General features: G+C 49.1%; 2 protein-coding genes across 7 annotated transcripts in view; one reads left to right on the plus strand and one right to left on the minus strand.

Annotated features, from left to right (window-relative positions):
* SAMD4A (sterile alpha motif domain containing 4A) overlaps positions 1–3537 on the minus strand; it is a 188955-nt gene extending 185418 nt beyond the window's left edge. The window contains exons 1-2 of one of the 5 annotated variants that reach the window (XM_061612518.1): positions 3225–3537; positions 675–1455 (exon numbers count right to left, since the gene is read on the minus strand). In XM_061612518.1, coding sequence (XP_061468502.1) covers positions 675–870 — 196 coding nt within the window. In that variant the 5' untranslated portion in view covers positions 871–1455; positions 3225–3537. The remainder of the gene's footprint in view (positions 1–674; positions 1456–3224) is intronic. The other 4 variants (XM_061612516.1, XM_061612520.1, XM_061612517.1 and 1 more) reach the window with 4 other exon arrangements.
* Positions 1–12433, plus strand: part of GMFB (glia maturation factor beta) — a 510168-nt gene that overhangs the window by 435677 nt on the left and 62058 nt on the right. The window lies entirely within an intron of this gene.

The raw sequence follows: 12433 nt of genomic DNA on the forward strand, positions 1-12433 counted from the left end.
CGATTGAAACATGCATATATTTCATGCAGTAGCACGCGGTGTTTCTCAACATGCTGCCATGTACGATGAATTATTTTCCAAGCTGAAATGTTTCCAGTAAAGAGTTCTTGTGCAGCGGAACAGCATTTCCAGAACTGCTAAAACTGACATATATTAGGAGCATATAAAAAAACAGCAACTACCATTAACACATATGCGCGCACACACAAGTTAAATTAAATTTAGCTTCTACCAGCTCCTCCAAAGGGAGAAAAGAATTATCTAACAACCGATACAAGGCAACACTTGACTGCTTCTTTTTCTTTCTACTTCATCCTGCTGAGAGAGGCAGAGCAAAGCCACAACACGTAGGAAACCCAGACTCTACGTGACCTGAGTTACTTATTTGACAGGACGTTCCAAGGGAGGAAGGAAAAAGACAAATCAATCATTCATGCTACTGGGGGGGGGGACACCAAAGCCTCCGCTAGATGAGCTCGCAGCAAAAAGAAAATCAAACAGCAGTAAGTTGCTTCCAGGTGAAACCAGGGCGATTCCTATGGGGTGCGCCCCAGTTCCCTTCAAGTACGAGCCAGCGCCACCCTTTACAGCCATCAATCAGAGAACAATATAGCATTCACAATGGACTGGAGGCACCAAGGGGGCGGGGGAAAGGGGCAAAGAGCAGAACTTACCAGGATTGTTGGCTTCATTTTCAAGGATATGCAGTTCGGTGCAGTCAGCCAAGGAATGCTCCAGGCAGAGCTGAAGGAAGCGGGCTTGACTCCGAGTCACCCTCTTCAACAAGGAGAGCAAAGCAACCGTCTGCTCACATTCATTCCAGCCCTTGAACCAACCTGCCAACACTCCAACCTGGTCTCGAAACATCATGGTTGGCGTTGGCGTGTGGGAACGCGTGCGGGTGTAACACTAGGAGGAGAAGGAGGAGGGAAATGTATTTGCAAGGGGGGAGAGACCCCGCAGGAATAAATCCTCCTAAGAATCCTTCTCTTTCCTTCTCACGCACCTCCTCCTGCTCAAGTCTACTTTACAATTTTGTTGTTACTGCAAAAATGAGACAGATGTTTGGAGACAGATCTTGAGGTTTGATTGTTCTCCTCTTGCTCCAGGCCAAGATGCCAGTGGCTGCTTCTTAATTCCTCCAAAGATGATGACACGCAGCACAGCAGGGAAGCAGGCAGTTGTGTGTGCATGCACACTCGTGTGTGGGTAGACTTATTTAGCTGTATTTCTCAACAAGGCACAGCAATGTGTGAAAATTGTGTGAGTACGTGTTTGATCTAGCTCCTGTTCCTCCTCTCCCTTTCCCAGCCTGGTTATTTCAGCCCAGGGCTGTAGTCTTCTCCGGCTCCTCACTCCTTCCTCGGGAAGCAATCTGGACCATCCACAGCCGCAGCATTCCTCACGGAGGAGGGATAAAAAAATTTTAAAAAGGAGAAGCAGCAGCATTCACAACTGTTGGAGAGGAGGGATGAAGGATGAGAGAGAGAGAGAAGAATTTTGCAGTGATGGTAACAATGACACACTTTGAAAGGCAGTGCTATGATTCAGCATGGCAGAACCCTCAGCTCACTTCCTAATATGACAGAGGGAAATTTGGGATCAGTGATAACTGGGAGAAAGGAGGGGGGGCTGGTTTTTTTTTTTTTTGGAGGGAAGTGGGGTTTCTGCAGTGTTTTTTTATTTTTAAATGTTCTGAAGAAATAACGGCAAAAAGCAATGGGGGGGAGAGAGATGAGACTAAATATGCAGCCCACACGCAGGCAGGAGAGGGAGGGAGTGATTAAGAGGTGTGGGCTTCACATCCGAGAGGTCTGAAAAGAAACCTCCCGCCCACACAGTGCGGAGGATGGAGCTCCCCCACATTCTGAGCAGATCCTTCACGGATAGGAATGTACCTGGCTTGAGTTGAGTGGTGATGTGCAGGGGCTGCAAACTGATCATTCATGCATGGGGCGGGCAGGGGAAGGAAATAAAGGGAAGACAGATAGAGGTAACGGAGCACTTAACACTGCGGCTACAGATAGCTCATTCAAAGCAGCCCCCCAGTCTAGCACTTCCCTCTCCTCCTCCCCCCTCCCCAGCCAGGAAGCAGAAGAGCACCACTGCAGCGTCTATCTACAGAACTCAAGCATCTCCTAGCCAGCCAGGCTGTGCAGTGCCTCCCCACCCACCCCCCGTGGATTTAGACCCCCTCCCCAGCAAACCCTGGCAGCCCCAGCAGGGAGCCAAAAATAAACTCTGCCAGGCTGTGCCCCCCCAAGACCACAGGTAAGGCACCGTTCAGCAGGAAAGGCGCAGGGAAGGCCAGGCACTGGTTTTCAAAAGGGGGCACCCAACACACAGCAGCCCCCTCCCTCTTCTCCAATCAGCTGTGCCTGCGCGCAACTCTCTCTCACACACAAACTAAGGCACGGGCGTCTTTCTCACAAGGGTTGCGCCTATTCAGCCGCCTCTTGCTAGAGTTCACAAGCAGACTAAGCCCGGCTTAGCTCCCTGCCGCTCCCCCCGCTCCCCGACTGCAAGCCTATCATCAAAGCATCGCTATCCTGCCAAAGCTTGGGGTGGGCACCCTTTACTGGGTGGGGTGCGCGCCTGAAGAAACAGGTGGGCTTCGGGAACGCAACTCTGATCCACTACAAAAAAAATAAAAGGAAAGAAGGGGCGGGAAGGAAAGTGCTATACATTTGGGGTTGGGCTATCTCTTCTAGGACCCCCAGAGGAGCCACAGCAGCTCTACCGAGAGCATTACTCCCATCGATGCAAAGGCTCACGATTGGAGGTGGATGCCAGGGGGCGAGAGGCGATCCCGTGAAAAGTTAAGTCCGGGATCCCCCTTTCGACGGCAGCAGCGACGCCTCCTCCGGGACCCACCGACCCACCCACGCACCCCCGGCGCCGTCCCCCAGCACTCACCGCACCCCCTTGGGAGGGCACCCCGGCGCTCTTCACCGCCGCCTCTCGAGCGCCCCCCCTGCAGCCCACACACACCTCCAAGGCCCCCCACTCCCGCAGCAGACGCACTGCCGGCTCGCCGCCTGTGGAAGGAACTCAGACGGGCGACCACACGCGCCCCCCTTGGACCAGCCCAGCGCCTCAACGCCTGCCCCCCGCCTTCTTCGACCAGACCTCCCGCAGCGAGGGGCGCCTGGAAGGAGCGAAGAGCGGGGGACGCCGCCGCCAACACCTTGCCCTGCCCGCCCGCAGCTGCCCGCGATGCCCACCTGACTTTCTCGCCGGCTTCAGCTGTCCCTTTACTGAAAAAAAAGAGGTGGAGGAGGCGGCGGCGATGGTGGCCGCGCCTGGTGGTGCCCGAGCTGGGCCATGGCGAGCCCGCGCGGCAAAAGCACCAGCCCAGCACTGGCAGCGGCACAGCGTCCGGGCTCGCCGTCGAGCGCGCGAGCGGGCGTCGCCTGCCTGCCTGCCCTCTCAGGCGCGATTGAGCCGCGCGCCCGGCGGAGCCTCCGCTCCCCACATGCGAGTCATTAGCATGGCCCCTGACGTCATGGCCTCGGCAGCTGAGGCGCAACGCCCCCTCCCCCGAGGAGGAGCGCCAGGGAGCTCACGGCAGGGCGGGGGCGCCTCCGCCTCGCATTCCTCCGCCGCTGACTCAGCCCGGGCCAGGCCAGGCCATCGCGGCGGCGGCTTTGCGCCGGGCGCGATCGCCTGCAGCGGGACGGACGGAGGGCCGTCGCGGGGCTCCAGCTAGCAGGAGGAGCAGCAGCCAGAGGAGAAGGAGGGCCTCTTCGCTGCTGCGGCTCGCCCGACAGCGGGACTTTGTGCAAAAGGGGAGGAAGAGAGCCCGCCGGCTTGTTGCGCTCAGCGTTGCGCACCCCGCTGGGGAAGGAGACGTGCCCTTGCTGAGCGCGGGCGCCAAGGAGCTGCCGCCGCCTGGCCTGCCTCTTCCTCGGATGCGCGCGGAGACGCCTGCTCTGCGTGGCGGGAAAAACGGGGGGGGGGCGGAAATCAGGTGGCGTTGGCCGAAGCGTGCCGCTGCTTCCAGGAAGCCTGGCCGTGGAGGAGCGGGCACGGCCGGGCGAGGGTTTTGCGCCTGTCGGTGGGAAGGGGCCTCTCCTCGCCAGCGGGGGACCCGCCTTGCGCCCCCCCCCGAACGCTGATGCATTGCAGAGCGAGGGTCGGTGGTGGCAGGAGACTCGGCGATGGGGGGGCGGCCAGGAAGGCCGCAAACACGCCCAGGCGGTAAGCCGCAAGGCCCCCGGTTCTTCACACTGTAATGCAGTGCGACAGGTAGCGTCGCCCCAGGGACGGGCGTGGGAAATGAGGCCAAAGCGAGGTGCCTTCGACGGTTAGGTGCCCCCCTGCCGAGCACCCACGCTTTCGTTGCGCTGTGGGTGTGTTGTAAATGTATGGAGTGACTGCCCGAAGACTAGGAGAGAGAGCGGCCAGGGGACGCCTATGGTGCCCTTCCCATAGCCTGACTGTTTGGCGTGGCACCAGCAGAGCCTGCTGGAGGTGATGAGCCGGCCTTGCATCAAAGCATCAGGCAGCGCTGCGGTGTGCCTGCAGCCTAGTTCACAGCGCCCTCGCTTCGGGGGCCCAGATTTCATACGCTCTACAGACTTTATTGGCCAGCCCCGCCCGTTAGCTTTGATCGGGGTTGCATTCCAAAGGGGAGAGAGAGATGGCTTCCAGACCATGAAGGGAAGCATTCTCTAGTGCACGGAAGGAGAACCTGCAGCCCTCCAGATGTTGTTAAATTACAAGCATCATCCCCAGGCAGCATAGCCAATAGTCAGGGGATTGGAGTCCAGCAACGTCTGGAGGGCAGCAGGCTCTCCATCCCTGGACTAGTCATTTAAGGAAGATCTACCCCAAACTGGCCCATTGAGGGTCACTTTCCAGGTAGGCCTGTTCATGCTGATCAAAACCTACCAGGCTATAAAGCTTGGGCTTACCCATTGAGGTGGATGCAGAAAAGCTGTGTTTCTTTGCAAAGAGACAGTTGACCCAGTGCTATACCAAAAAAAAAGGGGGGGGAACACAGTCTCTCTTCCTTCTACTTGCTGGTCTTAGTTATTTTTATTTGGACAATATAAATGCCACCAACCGTCTCTAAGCAGTGTATAGGTAACTCAGTTTTGTTATGTGCCTTCAAGTCGATCACGACTTATGGCAACCCTGTGAATCAGTGACCTCCAATAGCATCTGTCATGAACCACCCTGTTCAGATCTTGTAAGTTCAGGTCTGTGGCTTCCTTTATGGAATCAATCCATCTCTTGTTTGGCCTTCCTCCTTTTCTACTCCCTTGTTTTCCCCAGCATTATTGTCTTTTCTAGTGAATCAGGTCTTCTCATGACGTGTCCAAAGTATGATAACCTCAGTTTCATCATTTTAGTTTCTAGTGATAGTTCTGGTTTAATTTGTTCTAACACCCAATTATTTGTCTTTTTCGCAGTCCATGGTATGCGCAAAGCTCTTCTCCAACACCACATTTCAAATGAGTTGATTTTTCTCTTACCCGCCTTTTTCACTGTCCAACTTTCACATCCATACATAGAGATCGGGAATACCATGGTCTGAATGATCCTGACTTTGGTGTTCAGTGATACATCTTTGCATTTGGGGACCTTTTCTAGTTCTCTCAAAGCTGCCCTCCCCAGTCCTAGCCTTCTTCTGATTTCTTGACTATTGTCTCCTTTTTGGTAATGACTGCCAAGGTATTGATAATCCTTGACAAGTTCAAGTTACATAAATCTTCTGTTATTACTTTAGTCTTCTTGAAGTAACTCAATACTTGTACAACCCCCCCCCCGATAATATTTATTTATTTAAGATATTTCTATCCTGCCCTTCTAACCCTAAAACAGGGCACTCAGGGCGGCTTACAATAAAATTGCACACATACATAATAAAATTGTACACAGTAAAGATCACAAATAAAATAAAGATCACATTAAGCTCCTGCTTGGAAGAAGGATGGGATATAAATCAAATAATAATAATAATAATGATAATGATAATTTAATTTGTGTCGCCTATCTGGCCAATGGCCGCTCTAGGCGACGTACAAATCAGTTGCAGTAAATGCAGCACAATAAAATACACATAAAATACAATATAACAAGGAAACTATAAATAGAAATGATAACAGTTCAGAGTAAAAGGCAATTAGTCCTGAAAATTAACCCTCCCCGGAAGTCCAGAAAGCCTGTCTGAAAAGCCAGGTCTTCAAGGCTTTGCGGAATACATTCAGGGAAGGGGCATGCCGAAGATCGTTAATCCAAGTTAGGCAAGTACAGTGAGAGCACCAAAATATAAGCATCTAATATATAAACACATAATAAATAATAAATAAATACATTAAAATACATCAAATACAATATATATACACACACACATACATATAGGGGAGTGATACCGAAGGGACAAAAAAGATAAAAATTAAAAGGCATAGAAACAGTTTCAGGCTCTACTTTCAGTCCCTCTGTGCAAGATCAGAATTCAGTTAAAATGCCTGCTGGAATTTGTTTTAACCTCCTCCTCCATTTAACGTGGGGATGGGAGACTCCAGGCCCAGAAGCCAAATACTGCCTTCTGGGCCTCTCATTTGTTCCCCCTGCAGCCACACTCCCCCCCCCTTTTGAAGCAATAGATACCAAAAAATGTAAGGTATCTCTGAGCATGTACAGAATACTTTTTCCCCACCTGAGATGCTTATTAGAATTGCCAAGGGATTCCTTCCAGGGCAGACAGCAGTGTCAACACCTGCCAGTACCTCACGTTTTAGACATTAAGTGCTTCCTTCCCCCCTTGATTGCATTCTGATGATCTGGTTCATACTTTGGCAGGAAATTTACAGCAGTGCTTCCATTCCATCACTAAAACTTACCCTGATACCCTGCACTGCTCATTTTCACACTTGTACTAGTCCTAGCCTGGGAGGACTTGCATGCAAGAATTGTGTGTTTCAAAAAGACAGCTCACAGCAGGAAGTGTCTGGCATCTTTGCTAAATATTACTCCAGATGAAACAAGTCATACCAACAAGATGGGCTAGTCTCTTCTGGATGTTGCATTTTGCTGTGAACTCGGCAGTGTGCCGTAATGTGATGCACCTCCACATTTGTATTATTTTATAAATGCATAATCAAGATTATAAATAATACAATCATTATAACCTAATGAAATCAGAATTAAAACCATCAGAAATAAAAATGGGTCATATATTTTGGCAGTGAAATGTCCTACATCATTTCTACGAAAATAGTTTCTGGTTCAAATCGATCGTTCATGTGGCTTGGCCAGCAACTGTGCATGCCGAGGCCATAGGCAAGTTCACAAGCAGAGCATCATTAGCAATGCCCATCCCCTGTAATTTAATCTCCATCTTCAGATAGTCACAGGCATGTCACTGAAAATGGGCACACTTTCTGTTATCTCCACTTTTATTTAAAAAGCTTACGACAAAACAGCAGGTCACACCTTGATGAATATGACCTTTTTTTAGAAAAACAAACCCAAACTAGTTACCACTTATTTATCTGAAGTATTTGTGCCCCACCAATTAACAGAAGTTCTCGGGGTGGATGCAGGAACTATTAGGGAGAGGCAGAGGTGTGTGCAAGTCGTCCCCACCTGCTGCTCTGCTGCTGAATCTGTGGCCAACAGCAGATCTCAGAAGAAATTACCATTAGTGGTCATCACAGCATCCCATACCAATGACTACAAGGGGTCTTTAGAAGTGTGTTGTGTGAAGAAACATCTCTTCTTGTCCCTACTTAAGAACTCTCCCACCTGCGATTCCCAGCAACTGGTACTCAGCGGTACATTGTCTCTGATCATGGAGGTGGCACGTAGCCATTGAAAGCCTTGCTCACCTCCACTGATTTGTCAAAATCCTCTTTTAAAGCCATCCAAGCTGGTGGACCTTCCTTTTGTCTGTCCTGGAATCTGCCACGTCCAGCCTTCCCAGCCTTGTGGTGTTATGGGAAATGGAAATGGACTGTCTTTAAGTCCAAGGGGGCAGCTTTTTCCTCTGGACACCATCAACAATTTTATAAAACTCGTATCAAGACTCCCCCTTACTTTCCATTTTTTCTAAACTGAAAAGCCCCAAATATAACTTTTCCGTACACTACGCTCATCTTCTAAGGCCCTCCAGGTACCTACTCCGAGGGAAGCTCGGAGGATGGCAACACGGGAGAGGGCCTTCTCAGTGGTGGCCCCCAAATTATGGAATGATTTTGACAAGGTGCGCCTGGCGCCAACACTTATCTTTTTGGCGCCAGGTCAAGACTTTCCTCTTCTCCCAGGCATTTTAGCATGTATTTTTAAATTGTTTTTTTTTAAAATATTGATTGTGTTTTTAAATTGTTTTTTTAAAAAAATTTGATTGTGTTTTTAAATTGTTTTTGTTTTAAAATTTGTATATTTGTTTTTATTGTTTTTAATTGCTGCAAACCGCCCAGAGAGCTTCGGCTATGGGGCGGTATATAAATGTAATAAATAAATAAAATATATAAACAAGGCGTGCGTCATCTCTGTTATCTTTTCGGCGCCTTTTGAAGACTTTCCTCTTTCAACAAGCCTTTTAAGTTGAGACCTATCCCAATCTGTGTCTGTGTTGGAATTGCTTTTTAATATGTGTTTTTTTTTTTTAAAAAAAACCACTATGTTTTTTAACCCTTTTTAAAATATGTTTTAAAAGCTTTTTTAAAAAAAATGTTTTTAAAGTTGTTTTGGTGTATTTTAGGGTCTGTTTTTATGATGTTTTTATGTGTTTTTAGCGCTTCTGTTTGCCGCCCTGGACTCCTGCTGGGAGGAAGGGCGGGATATAAATCAAATAATAAATAAATAAACAAACATAAGAAGAGCCTGGCTGCTGGATCTCCAGCATCCTGTTCTCACAGTCGCCAACCAGATGCCCCAATGGGAAGCCCGCAAGCAGGATCCGAATGCAGCACTGTCCCCTCCTGCAGTTTCCAGAAACTGGTACACCATGGATCCAGCCCTTGGCATCTCCACTTAAGAAGATATCAGAAAGTCTGGAAAAGGAAAACTTTACTGCCCTGGAGAATCACTCACCATCAGAGCAGAGAACATGGGGCCCATGGCACTTTTGTAAATCTTTTTCAACAAGAAGCGAGATAAGACAGGTCAGGAGTTGAGTCAGCATTCCACAGATTACAGCCAGGCTTGGTAGTTAGTTTCTGCTAGCTAGCTGTTAAGTCCAGCTCCACCAGGGTAGCACGATATTATAAGGCGTTATCAACATATAGAACACCCTTTGCCAACCTGGTGCCCTCCAGATGTTTTGGAGTACAAGTTCCAAAAGCCCCACCCGGCACAGTTCTGGGTGATTCAGGACAGACAAAAGACTGCTTCACACAGTTAAACTGCGGGATTTGCTCCCACCGGAGGCAGTGAGGGCCGCCAACTTGAACAGCTGTAAAAGAGGATTACACAAATGCATGGAGGATAAGGCCATGTTTTCCCTCCACAGCCGGAGGTAATATGCTTCTGAAGACCAGTCGCTGGAAACTGCAGAAAGGAGAGGGCTATGGCATCCAGGTCCTGCTTGCAGGCTTCCCACGGGGGCATATGGTTGGCCATTGTGACAACAGGATGGTGGTCTAGATAGGCCATCTTCTGTTCTTAAGAGGGTGGAGAACTCTGGACACTGCCTCAAACTCCTTGGAGGAAGGGCCAAATAAAGCTCATTAAACAAAATCTGTGTGAAGCAGTGCCGCCTCCCCATGGCTTCCTCTTTGTGCAGCTGAGTCTGGCCACAGTCCTGCAGCGCCAATCACACTGACAGTCCCATCACATCGGTTCTCACAAGCAGTGCCTCTGTTTCAGCACAGCCTAGCAGTGGCACGGCACCAGCCTGAGTGGCTTGAACCACAGCGGTCAGGATGCATGCCCCGACTCTAGCAGCTGCACAGAGTTGCTTCTCTAAAGGCAGCATCCTCCGTACTGGGTACAGGGGAACATGGGATCCTCTCCAGTTCCTTTGAAGCATAGCGGGGGTGGCGAAAGGCAAGAACCTCACAAGGCAAAGCAGCCACCTCGGGTGATAGATTGAGCTCTTTTGCAACTTCTTAAGTTTCGTGCTTTTCTGATGATGTCAATGCAGCAAGAGATGGGAAATGGTAGGGGAAAGTGCGTGGTGAAACTATGGCAGCTCTCCTAGATAAAGTTAGAGGGAAATGCCATCTAGTGGAGAGTTATCAGACTCGCATTGCCACATCTGAGAATCCAGAGTCCAACACGGGAGTCAGAATTTCAGGTAAACTCGGTGTCCATTTATTTACTTAAAACTGTTATCCGTTCACACTGAGGCGCTTGGCATGGCAAACCTGGCTCTCTCCATGTTATCCTCACAGCAACCCTGCGAGGCAGCTTTGGCTGCGTCTACTTCAACTGACAAATTTTATGGCTAAGTGGGGATTTGAACCTGCCTCTCTCTGATCTTAGCCTGGAACTCTGAACACTTGTGCCATACTGATTATAGAACAAGATGGCAACGGGCTCAGTGGGACAGCACCTGCTTTGCAGGTAGAAAGTCCCAAGGTTCAATCCCCAACGGCGTCTCTGGGTAGGGCTAGGAAACCTGAAGAGCTACTGCCAGTCAGAGTAGACAATACTGAGCTAGATGGACCAATGGTCTGATTCTGTATAAGGCAGCTTCCTATGCAGGCAGGTATTGCCTGCCCAAGTCAAATTTGTTCTGCAAAATGTAAGGCTACATTTTGCCCCGTCCCCCTCTGCCCAAATGCTCTCCCCGGCACATCAATTGAATTGCACACATCTCATCCCAGAGGTACTTATAAACTTGTGAGGATAGCAAAAATTGCCCAACTTCTTAATACCATACCACAAGGCTAAATGCTACACATGCCTAATGCGTTGCTTTTTTCACTATGCCCGCAAATTGCTGAGGATGTTTAACATATACATACAGACAAGGGAGCTTTGGAGTCTGGGACACCAAGTTAAAGGCAATTGTAAAAAATGTACTGCTTCAAGTTGATTCCAACTTATGGCAACCCTATGAATAGGGTTTTCATGAGGCTGAGAGGCAGTGACTGGCCCAAGGTCACCCAGTAAGCTTCATGGCTATGTGGGGATTCGGTTGTAGTCCAACACCTTAACCACTACACCACACTGGCAACCCCTAAAGGCAATTCCCTAGAAAAGACAATAATGCTGGGAAAACCAGAAGGGAGTAGAAAAAGAGGAAGGCCAAACAAGAGATGGATTGATTCCATAAAGGAAGCCACAGACCTGAACTTACAAGATCTGAACAGGGTGGTTCATGACAGATGCTATTGGAGGTTGCTGATTCATAGGGTCGCCATAAGTTGTAACCGACTTGAAGGCACGTAACAACAGGAAGATAAATCTTCACATCCTGAACTAGCTTCCTAAATCTTGGGTACAGGTCTAAAATCATATACCTGCCCTTTGTGGAAAAACATAGTCCTGGAATATGATTATGAAGGGAAGCTGACCACAGGAAGCCACCTTAATAAGCAGCGCATCGATCTATCTAGTCCTGCGTGATATTCCTTCACTGGTCAATGGCTCAGAAAAGAGTAGCTTTTAAACTGGGTATTTAAACTGTGGAACGTGCCCTGCCACTGAGCTATGGCCCCTCTGATGGGCTGACAAGTGGCCACTACTGGACTAAATAAGTTCCACCCGTATCAGTAATCATTCCTAACCTCCCATATATTTTTTGTTGTATAATTTCCCCCGTATTTGTTAGATTGATAGGCCATCCATCCGCCCAAAGGAGCCCAGGATGGCACACAAGTGAGAAAACATCTAAAAACAATTTAAATACTGTTGCAGACTGGGAAAGATCTGTATTTGAAAGGTTTGTTGGAAGAGGAAGGTCTTCAGTAGGCGCCAAATAGACAACAGATATGGCACCTGTCTAATGTTTAACAGGAGGGAATTCCAAAGGGTAGGCACCCTGACACTAAAGGCCCGATTCCTACATTGTATAGAAAACCTCCTGATAAGGTGGTACCTGCAGGAGGCCCTCGCCTGCAGAGCACAGCGATTGGTTGGGTCTCCTTAGAGTGAGATGACCTTTCAGGTGTCCTGGTCCCAAGCTATAGAGGACTTTATACAGCACAACCAGCACCTTGAACTATTGCAGACACGGGGCTGAAAATGGACTGCCTTTAAGCCGATCCGGACTTATGGCGATCCTATGAATAGGGTTTTCATGGTAAGCAGTATTCAGAGGTGGTTTACCATTGCCTCCTGTGATGTTCCTGTATTAATGTAAATATGGTAAGTGCTGTTTATATAGAAGACATATGGTAAGTGGAGTGAAAGAGGAGGGGGGAGTACATGAGCAGTAGAATGCTGGATGATTGGCTGAGCGTTTGAATGGCTGGGAGTATAAATGGAAGAATGACAGTTGAATCGGGGTGGGTGTTAGTTGGTGGATGTGCGA

The sequence above is a fragment of the Rhineura floridana genome, chromosome 2 (assembly GCF_030035675.1).
Source record: "Rhineura floridana isolate rRhiFlo1 chromosome 2, rRhiFlo1.hap2, whole genome shotgun sequence".
NCBI lineage: Eukaryota > Metazoa > Chordata > Lepidosauria > Squamata > Rhineuridae > Rhineura > Rhineura floridana.